The sequence below is a fragment of the Erythrolamprus reginae genome, chromosome 2 (assembly GCF_031021105.1).
Source record: "Erythrolamprus reginae isolate rEryReg1 chromosome 2, rEryReg1.hap1, whole genome shotgun sequence".
Taxonomy (NCBI): domain Eukaryota; kingdom Metazoa; phylum Chordata; class Lepidosauria; order Squamata; family Dipsadidae; genus Erythrolamprus; species Erythrolamprus reginae.
Window position 1 is genome coordinate 16,972,106 of NC_091951.1, and position 19,916 is coordinate 16,992,021.

General features: G+C 43.0%; 1 protein-coding gene across 2 annotated transcripts; it reads left to right on the top strand.

Moving 5' to 3' along the window:
• Window positions 1-2,223: 2,223 nt before the first annotated feature.
• On the top strand, window positions 2,224-19,567 carry LOC139159776 (zinc finger protein 665-like). Of its 2 annotated transcripts, XR_011557848.1 has the most exons (6): window positions 2,224-2,697; window positions 3,908-4,031; window positions 9,079-9,134; window positions 11,104-11,224; window positions 14,647-17,502; window positions 17,606-19,567. XR_011557848.1 is itself a non-coding variant. In XM_070737163.1 (5 exons), exons 1-5 carry the CDS (start codon window positions 2,224-2,226, stop codon window positions 16,266-16,268), a joined length of 2,397 nt encoding a protein of 798 aa, XP_070593264.1. In that variant the 3' UTR covers window positions 16,269-19,567. The 2 variants fall into 2 exon arrangements, 1 of the variants encoding a protein (XP_070593264.1); XM_070737163.1 differs by having other exon boundaries at window positions 14,647-19,567.
• Window positions 19,568-19,916: the final 349 nt, after the last annotated feature.

Consider the following 19,916-nt stretch of genomic DNA (forward strand, 5'->3'; position numbering starts at 1 on the left):
GAACTATTCTTGATAGTCCTCCCCTTTATCTCCAGAGTGGGAGACAAGAAAGGAAAGGGCAGACTAGGATTGGTGAAATCCAGGTTTTGGCCTTGATTGATTTGATTTGATTCGATTCGATTCAATTCAATTCAATTTGATTTGATTTATATGCCGCCCCTCTCCGTAGACTCGGGACGGCTAACAACAATAATAAAACAGCATATGACAAATCTAATATTTAAAATAACTAAGAACCCTTGTTAGAAGCCAAACATACACACAAACATACCATGCATAAATTGTATAGGCCTGGGGGGAAAGGAATCTTTCAATTCCCCCATGCCTGACGACAGAGGTGGGTTTTAAGGACCTTACGAAAGGCGAGGAGGGTGGGGGCAATTCTGATCTCTGGGGGGAGCTGGTTCCAGAGGGTCGGGGTCGCCACAGAGAAGGCTCTTCCCCTGGGCCCCGCCAGAAGATATTGTTTAGTCGATGGGACCCGGAGAAAGCCAAATATGTGGGACCTGACTGGTCGCTGGGATTCGTGCGGCAGAAGGCGGTCCTGGAGATATTCTGGTCCGATTGTGGAATTCAACTGCCAGCTGGCTTAATTTATTTATTTATTTATTTATTTATCAAATTTGTATGCCACCCCTCTCCGGAGACTCGGAGGCTTGAGAATTCTGGGAGTTGAAGTCCACAAGTCTTAAAGTTGCCAAGTTTGGAGACCCCTGATGAAAGCTCTCTTGAGCAGGGGTCCCCAACCTGTAGGCTACAGCCCACTACTGGACCATGGCCGGTTGGCCACTGGGCCATGTAAGTGGCTGGCCAGTGTGCACGCCTGCACACCCATCCACACAAGTTAATGTTGTGAGCATCTTGGTGAGCACTGCACAGACGCTAGCATGATAGAGAGCATCATGCAGCTTTGTTCGCTCATCCATGTGCTTGTAAAAGCACCTGCCCCCTCCCTTCCAGCTGCCAACCCAGAAAAGTTGAGGAACTCGGCTGTAGGGCAGAGGCCGGCAACCTTAAACACTCAAAAGAGCCATTTGGACCAGTTTCCCCACAGAATAGAAAACGCCGGGAGCCCCAAACCCCTTTTGACATCTAAAATGTAGATAACACAGTATATATCAGGGTTTTTTTTATCTTCATGCAACGTATTAAAAAACCTATAGTGTGTTGCATTTATGAAATCAATGAACTGCTACAGAAAACACACATTTTTATTTCTGCATGCAACAAAAATATTTTGAACTCCAAAAGGAAAAAAAAGGTGGGTTAAAAATAATAATCATAATCATAATTTATTAGATTTGTATGCCACCCCTCTCCGCAGACTAGGGGCAGCTCACAACAATAATAATAACAGTGTACAATGTAACAAATCTAATATTAAAAATTATCTAAGAACCCATCATTTAAAAATCATGCAACACAAGCATACCATACATAAACTATATAAGCCCGGGGGAGATGCCTCAATAAAGCTTAGGTGCTGGTGGGTATCGCACATTGGTGATTGTAATAATATATTGTGCGACAGGGAGCCAGAGCAGTGGGATGAAAGAGCCACATGTGGCTCCAGAATCACAGGTTAGAGACCCCTGCTTTAGGGGGTCAAAAGTGGTCTTATCTTAATTGACCCTGCCTTGATAGGATTCACAGTTTCACATGCTGGTTTGTGATGACAACTACTGTACAGTATATAATAAATGTTCTTTTTTTTTTTTTGTTTAGCAATAAATGTGAATTCTTCTTCACTGAAAAAAAATAAGACATCCCCTGAAAATAAGACGTAGCACATCTTTGGGAGCAAAAATTAATATAAGACACTGTCTTATTTTCAGGGAAACAGGGTAATTGGATTTAAGATGCTATACATTGTTCGATTATATGTTGTAAGTAGCCCCGTGTCCTCAGAGAGGGGCAGCATAGAAGTCAAATCAATCAATCAATCAATCAATAAATAAATAAATAAATAAATAAATAAATACAATTTCTTTGCTCAGGCAGATCATGTGAATACAGCTGTTATCTTTTCCTAACTTGGGTTTAAGGTTTCTACCCGCAACGTGTGAATCAAGTCTTGTTTTTTTCCCGCTTGTCCGCAGGCAGAGGAGCTGCAGTTGGAGCTGCATAACAGTGTCTTCTTTCCCAAGGGTCCATCCAAGCCCTTCTAGGGCTTGCTTGGACTTGGCACACTGCTACTGTTTCAGGAAGAAAAAGCATTGAACTATGCCGTCAGAAACGACCTTGCAAGACAGACCAAACATGGCCACATCACAGTCCGAGCTGGATCGCAGACCGGAGAAGAAATCGGGGAAGAAGAAGGCCTGCCCAGAAGCCAAAAAGACTCCTTATAATCTACGGGATTTGAGCAGCAGAGAATCTGGGGTGCAGAAGGTCCCAATCAAGGACATACCGAGTTCTGATACCCGACGAGAACAGTTCCGGCAGTTCGCCTATCAGGATGCTAAGGATCCCCGAGAGGTTTGCAGCCAACTGCACGATTTTTGCCACCAGTGGCTGAAGCCGGAGATGCACTCCAAGGCTGAGATGCTGGACCTGGTGATCCTCGAGCAGTTCCTGGCCATCCTCCCCCCGGAGATAAAGAACTGGGTGCGGGAATGTAAGGCAGAGACCAGCTCCCAGGCAGTGGCCTTGGCCGAAGGCTTTCTGCTGAGCCAGGCGGAGGAGAAGAGGCAGCAGGTGAGAACAGGGCCACTTGAGATGGTTCGCTTGAGCATCCCTCAGCTGCTTTCTGCTCACTGCATTTTAGAGTATATAAAGGTCCCGTCAACTAGACAATGTCGCTTGGCGGGACTTAAGGGAAGAGCCTTCTCTGTGGGGGCCCCAGCCCTCTGGAATTAGCTCCCCCCGGAAATTGGTACTGCCCCAACCGTCCTCGCCTTCCATAAGAGTCTTAAGACTCAGTTATGTCGCCAGGCTTGGGGCGATTAGACCCTAACCCCCTGGCCGACGAATGTTATGTATGGTTGCTGTTTGAATGGGTATGATATATTTTTAATATAGTTAATGATTTTATTTAATTTTACTTAATTGGATTTAGCGTATTGTGTTTTATTGTTCTTTTTTTATATGTCGTAAGCTGCCCTGAGTCCTTGGAGAGGGGCGGCATAGAAATCCAATAACAAGATAGATAGATAGATAGATAGATAGATAGATAGATAGATAGATAGATAGATAGATAGATAGATAGATAGATACATTGATACATAGATAGACAGATAGACAGATAGATAGATACATAGATACATAGATACATAGATAGATAGATAGATAGATACATACATACATACATACATACATACATACATAGATACATACATAGATACATAGATACATAGATAGATACATAGATAGATAGATAGATAGATAGATAGATACATAGATACATAGATACATAGATAGATACATAGATACATAGATAGATACATAGATAGATACATAGATAGATACATAGATAGATACATAGATAGATACATACATGCATACATGCATACATGCATACATACAAATATAGAACGGAACAGAATTCTAGGGAACAGAATAGAATTGACAGATTTGGAATGGACCTTGGAGATTTTAGAGATTAACAGAGTTGGAAGGGACCTTGAAGGTCTTCTAGCCCAACCCCCTACTCAGGCAGGAGACCCTGTATCATTTCAGAAAAATGGCAGTCTTATCACTTCTTGAAAGCCTCCAGAAAAGCTCCCACAGCTTTTGGAGGCAAAGCTGTTCCATTCGTTGATTGTCCTCACTGTCAGAAAATGTCTCCTTATTTCTAGGTTGAATTCTCTCCTTGATCAGTTTCCATCCATTGTTCCTACTATCTGCCTTTCTTTTCTCGACTTTCTCTCTTCTCTTTGGGGTTTATCAGGGTTTTTTTTCTTTGAAGGACCGAGTTGTGACAGAACCCACCAACTTTTCCAGAGAAAAAGGGGAAAAAACGCAAGGGCCTCCTTCAAAGCTACCTGTGAGGCGGATCAAGCAAGAAGTGGACAAGATTGACATCCCATTAGGTAAGTGCTTGGAGGCCCTTTTCCAGCTTTTCCTTTTTGCTTGGTAAGCATAACTAAAATTATACCAATTTCTTTTCTGTTGTGATTCAATGAAAACATAAATCTGGGTTAAACAGCTATTTGAAATTTGGGGCATAGAAACATAGAAGACTGACGGCAGAAAAAGACCTCATGGTCCATCTAGTCTGCCCTTATACTATTTCCTGTATTTTATCTTACAATGGATATATGTTTATCCCAGGCATGTTTAAATTCAGTTGCTGTGGATTTACCAACCACGTCTGGTGGAAGTTTGTTCCAAGGATCTACTACCCTTTCAGTAAAATAATATTTTCTCATGTTGCTTTTGATCTTTCCCCCAACTAACTTCAGATTGTGTCCCCTTGTTCTTGTGTTCACTTTCCTATTAAAAACACTTCCCTCCTGAACCTTATTTAACCCTTTCACATATTTAAATGTTTCGATCATGTCCCCCCTTTTCCTTCTGTCCTCCAGACTATACAGATTGAGTTCATTAAGTCTTATGCTTAAGACCTTCCACCATTCTTGTAGTCCGTCTTTGGACCCATTCAGTTTTGTCAATATCTTTTTGTAGGTGAGGTCTCCAGAACTGAACACAGTACTCCAAATGTGGTCTCACCAGCGCTCTATATAAGGGGATCACAATCTCCCTCTTCCTGCTTGTTATATCTCTAGCTATGCAGCCAAGCATCCTACTTGCTTTTCCTACCGCCCGACCACACTGCTCACCCATTTTGAGACTGTCAGAAATCACTACCCCTAAATCTTTCTCTTCTGAAGTTTTTGCTAACACAGAACTGCCAATGCAATACTCAGATTGAGGATTCCTTTTCCCCAAGTGCATTCTTTTACATTTGGAAACATTAAACTGCAGTTTCCATTGCTTTGACCATTTATCTAGTAAAGCTAAATCATTTACCATATTACAGACCCCTCCAGGAATATCAACCCTATTGCACACTTTAGAGTTGTCATGGTGAGGCTGTCATCGTGAGTCTATAGAAATTCTTAGTCATCTAGGTCATGGTTGTCCCAAAGGTGCTTTTTCAGGAGACAATTAGACTTCCTTGCATTTTTTTCTTTTGAAGATGTTTCGCTTGTCATCCAAGAAGCTTCTTCAGTTCTGACAGGAGAGTGGGGAACGGAAAAAAATATCTTTGGGACTGGCAAGATAGTCAGAATCATAAAAAGATCTCAAGACAAAAGCAGAATGCTGTCTTTCCCAGACAGAAAACCTGGATGACAAGAAATGAAATGTTTTTTTTCATTGGGTGGGTTTAGATTCATGTATTTCAAGCACGGCCACTTTAAGACAAATGGACTTCAACTCCCAGAATTCCCCAGCCAGCATGGAATTATTGTGAAAAATACCCCAAAGAAATCACCAGGAGTCTGAATAAACAATAAAAAGCATTTTATTATATTCTTTTGCAGAAGGGCAAATGGTGGGAGAATTTTGAGGTCACCAACCCAAAGCAATATGATCATTTGAATACACCATATAAATACAAATCCTTTTTGTAGGCAAACAACAATCTTGCTGCTCCCATTCCATTGTTCCACTCCTCTTATGTAACATCTTTGCTCTTTTTCTTTACAAGAATAAAGTTCCATTTCTCACAATGATGAACGAAGAATCCAGAATGCTGGCTGGGGGGACACTTGAGAGTTAAAGCCACCCCTTAGAACACTATATATATAGTGTTACACACACACACACACACACACACACACACACACACACACACACACATCGTATTTTTCAGAGTATAAGATGCACCAGAGTATAAGACGTACCTTAGTTTTTTGGGAGGAAAATAGGGGGGGGGGGGATCTGCCTACCAGATATTTATCTGGCTAGCGTTCTTAGTCTGGTCAGCTTCAGCAGATTATTTTATCCCCTGGATAAAAAAACCTTATTGGGAGAGACTAATAGTGAAAGAGCTTGCAAGCCAGCAAGAGCTGAGAATATCGTTAGCCCCTGGTTAGGGCTGAAAAGAAACATATTCAGAGCAAGTAAAGCAACCATTTGATTGAGTAATACATAGGGCTTGTAGCTATAGGTCTTTTTAATGTATTAGATTTGTATTGTATGCTGTGTTTTTATATTTACTCTGTGAGCCGCCCCGAGTTTTCGGAGGACGGCATACAAATCTAATTAATAATAATAATAATAATAATAATAACAACAACAACAACAACAACAACAACAAGATGATGATGATGATGATGATGATGATAATAATAATAATAATAATAATAATAATAATAATAATAATAATTGCCGATCCCGCTTTACTGGGATCAGCAAACATAATTCGCCGCTACATCGCGCAGTCCTAGGTGCTTGGGAAGCGCCCGACCGGTGATGAAATATGAAATCCAGCATAGTGATCTTGTTTGCTGTGTTGTACTGACATAATAATAATAATGATAATGATAATGATAATGATAATGATAATGATAATGATAATGATAATGATAATAATAATATATTTTTAAAGCCTGCAAAGACTTAGGGCTGGAAAAAAATTCTTTGGAGAGAGTAACAATGAAAAAGCCTGCAAAGTAACAACTGAGAAGATCGTTAGCACCTAGTTAGGGCTGGGAAAAAAAGTTTCAAAAAAGCTACACTCAGTATAAGATGCACCCAAATTTTCAGCTGCTTTTAGGGAGGAAAAAGGTGCATCTTAATACTCTGAAAAATACAGTATAGTTATTCCAAATGTGCTCTTTTTTTCAAGAGGCAATTGGATTTCCTGCTTTTGCTCTGAAGATATTTCGCTTCTCATCAGTTCCAAAGAAGCTTCTTGGATGAGAAGTAAAATGCCTTAAAAAAATAAAAACCAGAAAGTCCAGTTGCCTCTTGAAAAAGGCAAGCAAAAGCAAAAGATTTTTGCCCTTTAAACCTCATTAGGGCTGAAAAAAGGCTCAGCTGATTATCAAAGGGAGCAGCAATGAAAGAACCTGGCAAAAAGAAGATTGCTTAGCTAGCAAAGCACAGAAGATCCTGTTAGCTCCTCATTAGGGCTTTAAAAATCTTAGTAAAAGGTACATTCGCAACTTGGGCGTCCTCCTCGATCCACAGCTCACATTAGAGAACCATCTTTCAGCTGTGGCGAGGGGGACGTTTGCCCAGGTTCACCAGTTGCGGCCCTATCTGGACCGGGACTCACTGCTCACCACCTCATCACCTCGAGATTCAACTACTGTAATGCTCTCTACATGGGGCTACCTTTGAAGAGTGTTCGGAAACAGATCGTGCAGAATGCAGCTGTGAGAGCAATCATGGGCTTCCCTAGGTATGCCCATGTTACGCCAACACTCCGCAGTCTGCATTGGTTGCCAATCAATTTCCGGTCACAATTCAAAGTGTTGGTTATAACCTATAAAGCCCTTCATGGCATCAGACCAGAATATCTCCGGGACCGCCTTCTGCTGCACGAATCCCAGCGACCGATTAGGTCCCACAGAGTTGGCCTTCTCCGGGTCCCATCGACTAAATAATGTTGTTTGGCGGTTCCCAGGGGAAGAGCTTTCTCTGTGGCGGCCCCGACTCTCTGGAACCAGCTCCCCCTGGAGATTAGAACTGCCCCCTCCCTTCTTGCCTCTTGTAAACTCCTTAAAACCCACCTCTGCCGTCAGGCATGGGGGAATTGAGACATCTCCCCCGCGCCTATACAATTTATGTATGGTATGTTTGTGTGTATGTCTGCTTTAATAATGAGGTTTTTTAAAAATGTTTTTTAAATTATTAGATTTGTCATGAATTGTTTTATTGTTGTTGTGAGCCGCCCCAAGTCTGCAGAGAGGGGCGGCATACAAATCTAATAAATAAATAAATAAATAAATAAATAAACATTTGGAGTATAAGATGCACCCAATTTTTCAGCCTCTTTTAGAGGGGAAAATGGTGCGTCTTATACTTAAAAAATATAATATCTCATGGGAACCAAGGACATTCCAACAGATATCTGCCAGAATCATGGAGGTTTTCCCATAGCAACACCTGGACAACTAATCAGACAGTATGACCTGTACTAATGTGGGGAGGGAGGATTTGATACTTTTAATTATACAGTGATACCTCATCTTACAAACTGAATTGGTTCCGGGACGAGGTTTGTAAGGTGAAAAGTTTGTAAGACAAAACAATGTTTCCCATAGGAATCAATGGAAAAACGATTAATGCGTGGAAGCCCAAAACTCACCCCTTTTGCCAGTCGAAGCGCCCATTTTTGCACTGCTGGGATTCCCCTGAGGCTCCCCTCCATGGGAACCCCCACCTCCAGACTTCCGTGTTTTTGTGATGCTGCAGGGGAATCCCAGCAGCGCAAAAACGGGTACTTCGCTGGCAACGGAAGTCCGGAGGTGGGGTTTCCCAGCGAGGGGAGCCTCAGCGAAATTGCAGCATCGCAAAAACACGGAAGTCCTCAAAACCCCACCTCCGAACTTCCATGTTTTTGCAATGCTGCGATTTTGCTGAGGCTCCCCTCGCTGGGAAACCCCACCTCCGGACTTCCGTTGCCAGCGAAGCACCCGTTTTTGCGCTGCTGGGATTCCCCTGCAGCATCGCAAAAACACGGAAGTCCGGAGGTGGTGTTTCCCATGGAGGGGAGCCTCAGGGGAATCCCAGCAGTGCAAAAGCGGGCACTTCGCTGGCAACAGAAGTCCGGAGGCGGGGCATCCCAGTGGTGGCGGCTTGGGTTTGGAAGGTGAAAATAGTTTGGAAGAAGAGGCAAAAAAATCTTAAACCCCGGGTTTGTATCTCGAAAACTTTGTATGACCAAGGGGCTTGTAAGACGAGGTATCACTGTACTGTATTGTCCGGGAAGCAGCCAGAGCTAGTTTTGCTTTCATTCTATGCCGAAATGATGTTCTTGATATAGTTTTGCATTAAGAGATTGGATCATCTCAACAGTGCTTACTTGGTTTGGGTCGTCAGTCAGAACATTGACACTGAATTCATCTTCCAGATCCCAGAAATCAAATAATCTTTGCATTTTTTTTCTCTCCCCCACCCCAGGGAATGAACCACAGCTGCCCACTGGATGTAACCCATCTTCTGCACAGCTGGATCAGGTAAGGGAATAATCTCTCAGAAAGATAACTTGGGACTCATCTCCTTGGATTCGAAAGAATTTTTCTGCTGTCAGAAACAAGTGGTCCTTGACTTACAATCATTCAAAGTTACGACGGCCCTGAAAAAAAATGACTTTTTAACCATGTTTCACACTTACAACCATTGCAGCATGTCTGTACTCATGTGATCAAAATTGGCACTTGGTTTGTATTTATGACAATTGCAGTGTCCCAGGGTCACAGGATCCCCTTTTGCCACCTTCTGACAAGCAAACTCCATGGGGAAGACAGATTCACTTAACAACCGTGTTACCACTTAACAACTGTGACAAGAAAGATGGGGCAAAATTCATTAAGCCGCTCTGTTAACATTCCACACTGGGCTAACCAATGTTAGAATACCAAACTTCAAAGCATCTGTGGCAGTGATAGTTGTTCAGCCAATAACACAGAACAATATAATAAAGGTATAAATATTATTTACAATGTATACAATAGACTAACCAGCATATACAGTCAGATACATACATATCCAAATTTTCTGCTGTCAGAAACAAGTCGTCTTTGACTTACGATCATTCAAATTTATGACAGCCCTGAAAAAAATGAGCCGGGGTGGCGCAGCAGGTAGAGTGCTGTATTGCAGGCCACTGAAGCTGACTGTAGATCTGTAAGTCAGCGGTTCAAATCTCATCACTGGCTCAAGGTTGACTCAGCCTTCCATCCTTCCAAGGTGGTTAAAATGAGGACCCAGATTGTGGGGGCAATAGGCTGTCTCTGTTAAGAAGCGCTATTGCTAACATGTTGTAAGCCGCCCTGAGTCTAAGGAGAAGGGCGGCATAAAAATTGAATAAATAAATAAGTTATCAGATACAATTCTAAACATACAGCACTAACCATTAATATTACACACAGCTCCATACAATACCATAACACAATCCATAGACCAATGTTTTACACACAGCAATATAGTATATTATTAGCACACAGTAATATCTTAGCACACAGCAGTATTATGCGCACAGCTATATCTTAGCACACAGCAATACTTTAGCACACAGCAATATAGCAAGCATTATCAAGACCAGTGTTTTTCAACCAGTGTGCCGTGGCACACTAGTGTGCCGTGAGACATGGTCAGGTGTGCCGCGAAGCTCAGAGAGAGAAAGAAAACGAGAAAGAAAGAGCAAGAGAGAGAGAAAGAAAGCAAGAGAGAAAGCAAGCAAGAGAGAAAAAGAGAACAAGAGAGAAAGAAAGCAAGAGAGAGAGAAAGAAAGAGAGAGAAAGAGAACAAGAGAGAAAGAAAGCAAGAGAGAGAAAGAAAGAAAGCAAGAGAGAGAGAAAGAGAACAAGAGAGAAAGAAAGCAAGAGAGAGAAAGAGAGAGAAAGAAAGAAAACAAGAGAGAGAGAGAGAAAGACATAGAGGGAAGTAGCAAGGGTGAGAGAAAGAGCAAAAAAGAGGAAAGAAGGAAGAGAGAAAGAAAGAGGGATGGAGAGAGAGAGAAAAAGAGGGAGAGAGAAATAGAGCGAAAGGGAGGAAGAGAGAGATTTTTTTTTGTCCAAACTGTTTTTAGCCGCGCGCCCCCCCCCTCAATGTGCCCCATGGTTTTGTAAATGTAAAAAAAGGTGCCGAGGCTCAAAAAAGGTTGAAAATCACTGATCAAGACTAACTGCAACAGCTACCAACAATACAATGCAATACAATAGAGTACAGTACAACAACTTCATGCAACCTAGTAGAGAGCAGCACATCTGTCTCTCTTTTGTGGCTAATTGTAGCTTAGATCTTAAAGTAATATTATACTGTTTCCTCCAAACATTCATTGCTGGTTAGTTCATATATTGACACAAACAACCGGTGCAGTACGCAGTACTGACACACTCTCTTGCTTAGCCTTGTGTTCTGTCCCAGTGGGTCTTTAAGTCTTGCTGCTTTAATGGTAAGAAGCCAACATTTGCTGCTTTTTAGGTGATGCTTGAGGAAGTCTCTGTGACTTTTAGCGAGGAGGAGTGGGCACTGCTGGATCCAGAACAAAGAGCCCTACACAGGGATGTGATGGCAGAGAACAGTGGCATTGCCTCCTCTTTGGGTAAGTGTGATGACCTGGGGCACAGCACAGAGGTAACACGGTCAGTTGGAAGTTCAAACTGCCCCTTTTGTGCTGCAAATTTCCCCAAACTCTCCCAGGTTTCTGGCAAATCCCACACCAAAGTGATCACACACACACACACACACCTCAAGCAACCTGTGGCTGCAAATAGTCCAGTCCAGTGCTATAAACTGTGCAGATATATATATATGTAGAGTAACACATGAGGACTAGATGGGATATCATATTATTATTATTATTATTATTATTATTATTATTATTATTAATAATAATAATAATAATAATTAGATTTGTATGCCGCCCCTCTCCAGAGACTCGGAGCGGCTTACAACAACAAAACAATAGAAATCCAATACTGTAGTTAAAAACAATTTAAAATCCTTAATTTAAAATCATACAGATCATACATAATTGGAGAGGGCCCAGGAGAATCAATTTCCCCATGCCTGACGACAAAGGTGGGTTTTAAGGAGTTTGCGAAAGGCAAGGAGGGTGAGGGCAATCCTAATCTCCGGGGGGAGTTGTTTCCAGATGGTCGGGGCCGCCACAGAGAAGGCTCTTCCCCTGGGACCCGCCAGACGACATTGTTTCGTCAACGGGACCCGGAGAAGGCCAACTCTGTGGGACCTAACAGGTCGCTGAGATTCATGCGGCAGAAGACGGTCTCGGAAATATTCTGGTCATAACCAACACTTTGAATATATATTGTGTGGCAATTTAATGAACCAGATAAATGAACAGAGATACGTTTGTAGAAAACAGTAGTTTTACTCTTCAGTGCAAAATATCCTCAGTCTTCAATTTAGATACAGGAATTTTATACAGATACTATTTACTAGTGCAAAAATATCTTCAGTCTTATATATACAGGAAAGTTACATCAGCTATAGTCAGCTTACTTACAAGCAGATACTCAAGCAATCTACGATCAGTTCTACTCAAAATCTAACTCACGCTCAAACTGCTCTAGCCTGCCAACTAACAGCCCCCACCAATAGCAAACGACCACCAACGACCACAAGAGAATGGTGAAGTTGATCTGCATCTTATAATGCCCTGGTCCAATCAGGTTGCAGTTCATACCCAATGACTCAACATTAGCTCGGTTGTGAATGGAACATTCTACCTTTTACCTTATATAGTAATACATTCTATTTTTCATCTTATATGGTACTACAATGAAATATCACCCAGGATTGCTAAGCCTGACATAAACACCAAAGCTGCCAAGCAAGAAATCCAGAAAGAATCCAAGAAATTTCAAATATCGGCACTCAACACTTCAGGAGTTCAGCGTTTGTCCTGACAAATGCCTCTCCCCACAGTATCTCCTTAACTCTCAGTCCCCAGATGTACCTTGTGAAGAGGGACAGGGTGCTCTTCTCCCGAGCAGTGGGTCAGTCTGCGCTGTTCTCGCCTTGTCTCCACTCTCCGTGCTCAAGGATCAGGAAGAGGTGACCCTTGCTCATTACCTGAGCTGTCTCTCGTGTTCACTGCTTAGCCACTGTTGGCCATCCTGCCCTACTTCCTCCCGGCCTACAAGCTGTTCCAGTCCTGAAAGTCCCTGGCCTAACTTATCTTAATACTGAAACAGGACACTGTTACATTTCAGATTACACTTTTACAGATCTTTAAAATTGATTTATATTTATTTATTTATTTATTTATTTGTCAAACAAGTATAGTATTATAATACATATTATCTTAACATAATATAAGTAGAACGTAGTAATAGAAAGGATAATAAGACAGTAGAACAGGGACATTGGGCACATAAGTGCACTTATGCACACCCCTTACAGACCTCTTAGAAAAGGGGAGAGGTCAATTTGTGTTAGATCATTGAAGTTAGTTACTGAGTTGCGACTAGAAAATGCTGGGCATGAGCCATTGCTGTTAACAAAGACAGAGCTGAAGAAGGTGTTAAAGAGGTTGGCTTTAATTGTTTCATTGTTATACTCTTTATCATTAGGTCCTTTAAGGGGTGGGATGGATCTAGAGTCTTTGAGTTTATTGTTTACAAATTTATAGAAGGCACGAGTTGATTCTGTACGTAGGAGGTTTTCTTCTTGATTAATGTGATAGTTGGTACATTCAGTCTTTATTTGGTGACATAAATTTTTATAGCGGTTTTTAAAGTTTGCAACATGGCCTGTTTTACTTTTACGCCAGAGTAATCTTTTTTTGGATTGTAGCTTTCTTATTTTTATGGGTAATTTATTTTTCTTGGTTTTGGTGAATATTAGAGGTACATATAATTTTATGATTCTTTGGATCTCGAGTAAAAATATATTGTAATATATTGTATCATCTACACTGATACAGCCAGAAAATATTGTGGTCCAGTCAAGAGATGAGAGATAAGATTCTATGTTTTCATAGTTGGCCTTTGATGTGGCTTTCTGGAAGTATTCTCTGCTATTTAAAAGAAGATACAATAGCACTAAGCCTCATCAGATCAAGCATTTATTTTAAATAGCTTCTTCACTTGTTAAGTTAATAATAAAGCAGTCTTTAAAAAATAAGTAATAATTTGAACATTCCATAGGCATTTATAGTTATTGACTTACTTCCTTGCAGCAAAAAACAGCCAGTTTCAGCTGAGTCTGATCCCTCCAGCAATTTTCTTCTGTGCAGCTTTAGTTTCACTTTCATTTTAGCATGTGGGCTTGCCAATCAATCAGCTGAGTGTCGGGAGGCAGATAATCAGTGGCTTGTGCTAAGCAGACTCTGCTGCTGTTTGCTGCAAGGAGGTAAATTGCTGGCAGGCAGAGACCAAAGATTGGGGGTGGATGGGTGGGGCTACATTTGGTGTATAAGACACATCCAAGTTTTCACCTTCTTTTGGGAGGTAAAAAGGTGCACCTTACACTCTGAAAAATATAATAGATAGATAGACAGACAGACAGACAAGACAGACAGACAAGACAGACACAGACATTGCAAAGATTAGATTAGATTGACAGACAACATGATTAGATTAAATTAGGTTAGATTAGAGGAAGGAAGGAAGGAAGGAAGGAAGGAAGGAAGGAAGGAAGGAAGGAAGGAAGGAAGGAAGGAAGGAAGGGGGTGGCGCAGCAGGTAAAGTGATGTACTGCAGGCCACTGAAGCTGACTGTAGATCTGAAGGTCAGTGGTTCAAATCTCATCACCGGCTCAAAGTTGACTCAGCCTTCAATCCTTCCGAGGTGGATAAAATGAGGACCCGGATTGTGGGGGCAATATGCTGGCTCTGTTAAAAAGTGCTATTGCTAACATGTTGTAAGCCGCCCTGGGTCTAAGGAGAAGGGTGGCATAAAAATTGAAGAAGGGAGGAAGGGAGGAAGGAAGGGAGGAATGTAAAATGTCAGACTTCATTTTATAATTGACCAAAAATCTTTTTGTTTCTCCCTCCCCCAGGAAGTAACTGGCCAGAGAATGAAAATGGAGAAATCTATGAGATATTGTTTGGAAAAATTGGAAGCGAAGAAGAGGACAAGCAGAGACCAACAGAAGTTGGCAGAGTGAAGGATGAATCTCCAGGTTCTTATAACACCGAATTCTACGAGCTTCCGATCCGTGAAAAATTAGAAGACGGGATCGAATGGAGCCAATGTCTTCTTTGTGGCAAGGCCTTCGACTGCCAGTCGAGCCTGATCGCTCACTGGGAGAGCCACACCACCAAGAAGCCCTACAAATGCCTGGAGTGCGGGAAGAGCTTCAGCACCAGGCAGTACCTGGGCTGCCACCGGCGAGTTCATACCGGGGAGAAGCCCTTCAAGTGTGCCAAATGTGGGAAGAGCTTCAGCACCAGGCAATACCTCTCCTGCCACCAGAGAATCCACACCGGGGAGAAGCCCTTCAAGTGTCTGGAGTGCGGGGAGACCTTCTGCTGGGCCAATTCCCTGACCTTACACCAGATCATCCACACGGGAGAGAAGCCATTCAAGTGCCTGGTGTGCGGGAAAACTTTCAGTAGGAGCACCAGCCTTTCCTCCCATCAAAGGATCCACACAGGGGAGAAGCCGTATAAATGCTTAGAGTGCGGCAAGAGGTTCATCCACAATACCAGCCTCACTTACCATCGCCAGCACCACACCGGGGTGAAGCCCTACAAGTGTCCCGATTGCGGCAAGAAGTTCAGTCACAGGACAAGCCTGAACTACCACCTGCGCAGTCACACCGGCGTGAAACCGCACGCCTGCTCAGTGTGCGGGAAGAACTTCAGCACCCGGCAATACCTCATGTCCCACCAGAGGATCCACACCGGAGAGAAACCGTACAAGTGCGCCGAGTGCGGGAAGCGCTTTGTCCACAGCACCAGCCTCAGCTACCACCAGCGCCTTCACCGCGGGGAGGAGCCCTTCCAATGTTTGGACTGCGGGAAAGGTTTCATTACGCGCCAGTGCCTGACTTCGCATCGCAGAATCCACACGGGGGAAGAACCCTTCAAATGCCTGGAGTGCGGGAAGACCTTCCGGAGACGCACGAGCCTTATTTCCCACCAGGCTATCCACTTGGGAGAGAAGCCGTACAAATGCCTGGAGTGCGGGAAGAGCTTCACGACCAGCAAGTACATCCTTTCCCATCAGAGGATCCACACCGGAGAGAAGCCTTACAAATGTTTGGAGTGCGGGCAGACCTTCTGTTGGGCCAACTCCCTCACCTTGCACCAGATAACGCACACGGGAGAGAAACCCTTTAAATGCACGGAGTGTGGGAAGAGTTTCAGCCGAGGGACCAGCCTAACCTCGCATCAGCGGATCCACACCGGCGAGAAGCCGTACAAATGTTTGGTGTGTGGAAAGAACTTCAGCACTAACAGGTACCTGACTTGCCATCAGCGGATCCATATTGTGGATAAGGCTTACAAATGCCTGGTGTGTGGGAAGAGCTTTAGCACCAGCAAATACCTCAGCTGCCATCAAAGAATTCACACCGGAGAGAAGCCATATAAATGCCTGGAATGTGGAAAGTGTTTCTGTTGGGCGTATTCCCTTACTTTGCATCAAAGAATCCACGCAGATGAAGATGGGATTTAAACGCTAGGAGTCTGAAAATTACTCTGGTTTTGGATTTTTATTTTTAAGGGGAACAGAAGAATGAAGGAGCCCTTATAATGGAAAGATTTCGGAGAAAAAACTATAGAAATCATTGTGGAGAGAGATTTGTGTAGAACAGACTCCATATGTGTGTGTTTGTGTGCGTGTTTTGTTTTTGTTTTGTTGATGTGTTGGCCCATTGTGGTTGTCCAGTGTTTCCAATGGCTTCTTTTGCCAACCCCACTTTCGAGGGCTGGGAACTGGATTTGAATCTTCAGCTCACAGCACATCTTGGCGATCCTCAGACCCTAATTTTAATTCTTGGAGCGAGAAGAGCATTATTCTGCACAGTGACCTCACTTCTCAATGAGGACCAGAGATGTGAGAGGATCTGTAGAAATGCCTGGAATTTTGCAGAAGTCTTTCAGCAGGAGATGGCGACTCAAGGATCCCATCTCAGGTTTGCTAGGAATTTAGGAGGAATGATGGGGTGACTTAGAGTGGAGGTCTCGTCTCACAATCTGGTGGCTGTGTGATTTCTCTCTCTGGCACAATATGTCTGCTGAACAAAACTCCACATGGGCAACAGGAAGGGCAATGGGCCATGAAAACGCTTTGCTAGCTCCATTCGGTTGCCCAGACTCCCATCTTTGCAAGGATTTATGGGGTCATTAAAAGATGATGTTGATGATACTAGGAATTTAGGATTACTCATCCATAGTATATCAAGATCCCTTGTGGGTTCCTACAAAATTGAACTTTTAAAGCTCTATGATTTAAGGATAGCTCATCATAATCAAAGTTATCTGACCTATTTCTTTAAGACCCAAGAAACTGCTCTGATGTCATAACTCAAAATCAGCTGGGGCAGGAGGGGTTGTGATGGATGGTAGACTTTAACAATGATCTCTCCTGCACGGTCTAATCCCAGAATTGCCTTGTTTGGAAGTGATGGCACATCCTTGAACTGCAATGGGCCCACAATGCATTGCAACCATTCCAAAATATGACTGAAAGATTTGCCATCCCTGGTTTAGCAACACTGGATCTAGTTCTCGCTCAACTCTTCTTCCTCCAGACTGACTATGAAAACATTTTGGGGACAAACTATCCCCAAACCAATGACTTGAGCAGGCTGACCGGATTATTATTTCTAGGGTTTCTCTCGGTTGTATTTCCCACCAGTCATTCTAGGCTGCCTTCTGTGGTGGGTACATCGATCTTATCCTCACAGGTGAATGACGGAAGTTGCATGGTTTGACAAATTGCAAAAAGGGAACTTTTTCCTGCGACTCACTTCCACAGCTGCTAACTTCTCATGCAAATTTTCCTTGCAGATCCGTTTGGGCCACGCTACAACGCCAGTCCTTTGGTTTTAAACTCTGATCCATTGCAGGGATGTGCAGAATATTCAGTTCACGGATCTACGTGGGAAGGACTCTTTTTGAACTGGCTGTGCCTCCATCAAAATACAACTGTATGAAGTGTGTTGATCTATGCATCTGTGATGGCATGTAGTCCAGAGAGCAAAGAGACAATTGTCACTTGGGGATCTTTGATAGGCAGGAAGAGGTTGAATGCAGATAGGCAGGGAACTATAGCAATAGCCATTCGACTTAATACACCACTTCGCAGTGCTTTATAATATGTCGGAAGAAGACCCCTTCGGAAACAGGCAATAGTGAGAACTGGTTTATTGAAATCGGTCGGCAGAACTCAGCCACAACTAACTTGACAGCTATTTATACAGGAACTTTGCTGACAGAAACACCAATCATGTAACTGTATTATGCCTGCCCAAACAGGGCTTCCCCAACAACAGCCAATGGCTGCAGGGAAGGTTTTACCCAATCAGATCGGCTGCAGATACATAACACTCCTTCCCCTTACGTTAGCACAAAAAGTAATCCCAAAGATACCCTGGTGGCCGCCAATCCCTGTCTGAACGACAGAGAGGGGCTACTTGCCCGGCTCCGCCCAGGGGTTCCGCAGCCGGAAGAAAGGTACTGATTTGTTCAGGCTCAGGCCTGTTAAGGCTAGGGATTTCACCCGAATCTGTCGGTACTGCAGGGAAAACTGCAGGATCCACCTTGGAAGGATGGAAGGCTAAGTCAAGCCTGAGCCTCTGAGATTCAAACTGTTGAACTGCAGTCAGCCGACAGTCAGCAGAAGTAGCCTGCAGTACTGCATTCTAACCACTGCGCCACCACGGCTCTTATGACTTGTGAACTTCAACTCCCAGAATTCCTTGAGCCAGCATGGGTAGCTCAGGAATTCTGGGAGTTGGAGTCCACAAATCATATAAGGGCCATCATGCCCCACCCCTAGCAGAGTATATTGAACACTTGTGCAGATAAGTGCCTGAGTCAGGCAAGGTTGATCTCCAGCCCAGGGAGCCACAAATGACATCACAGGAGGAGTTGTTTCAGAGTAGTTTATTTTTACTCACCTGGAGATTGAGATCTTCCAAGCTATGTTATCTCTAACGAAGGAGAATATTTGGAGCTCAGGGTTGAAATGAGAGGTCCTTGGGGCTCTGTGAGCTTTCTTGAAGACGTTTCATTACCCAAACTAGGTAACATCATCAGGGCCACTAAGGAGTGGGGTTTGCTGTCAAGTTTATATTCCAGTGGCTTGCGCTGTCAGGGTTAGTGGGCCACTTGGTCTTCAGAGATTCTTTGGTTGGGCTGTTTGCTGTTGCCTTCTTTGGCAGAGTTTTTTCTTTTTTTGTAACTATTTAGCTTTACTAGATAAATGGTCAACGCAATGGAAACTGCAGTTTAATGTTTCCAAATGTAAAATAATGCACTTGGGGGAAAGGAATCCTCAATCTAAGTATTGCATTGGCAGTTCTGTGTTAGCAAAAACTTCAGAAGAGAAGGATTTAGGGGTAGTGATTTCTGACAGTTTCAAAATGGGTGAGCAGTGTGGTCGGGCGGTAGAAAAAGCAAGTCGGATGCTTGGCTGCATAGCTAGAGGTATAACAAGCAGGAAGAGGGAGATTGTGATCCCCCTATATGTAGTGCTGGTGAGACCACATTTGGAATACTGTGTTCAGTTCTGGAGATCTCACCTACAAAAAGATATTGACAAAATTGAATGGGTCCAAAGACGGGCTACAAGAATGGTGAAGGTCTGAAGCATAAAACGTATCAGCAAAGACTTAATGAACTCAATCTGTATAGTCTGGAGGACAGAAGGAAAAGGGGGGACATGATCAAAACATTTAAATATGTTAAAAGGTTAAATAAGGTTCAGGAGGGAAGTGTTTTTAATAGGAAAGTGAACACAAGAACAAGGGGACACAATCTGAAGTTAGTTGGGGGAAAGATCAAAAGCAACATGAGAAAATATTATTTTACTGAAAGAGTAGTAGATCCTTGGGACAAACTTCCAGCAGACGTGGTTGGTAAATCCACAATAACTGAATTTAAACATGCCTGGGATAAACATATATCCATTGTAAGATAAAATACAGGAAATAGTATAAGGGCAGACTAGATGGACCATGAGGTCTTTTTCTGCCGTCAGTCTTCTATGTGTCTATGTTTCTATTTTATTTTTTTCCACTATTTCCACTTTTATATCAACGCATATACAGTGATCCCCCGCTCGTTGCGAGGGTTCGGTTCCAGGAGCCCCCGCAAC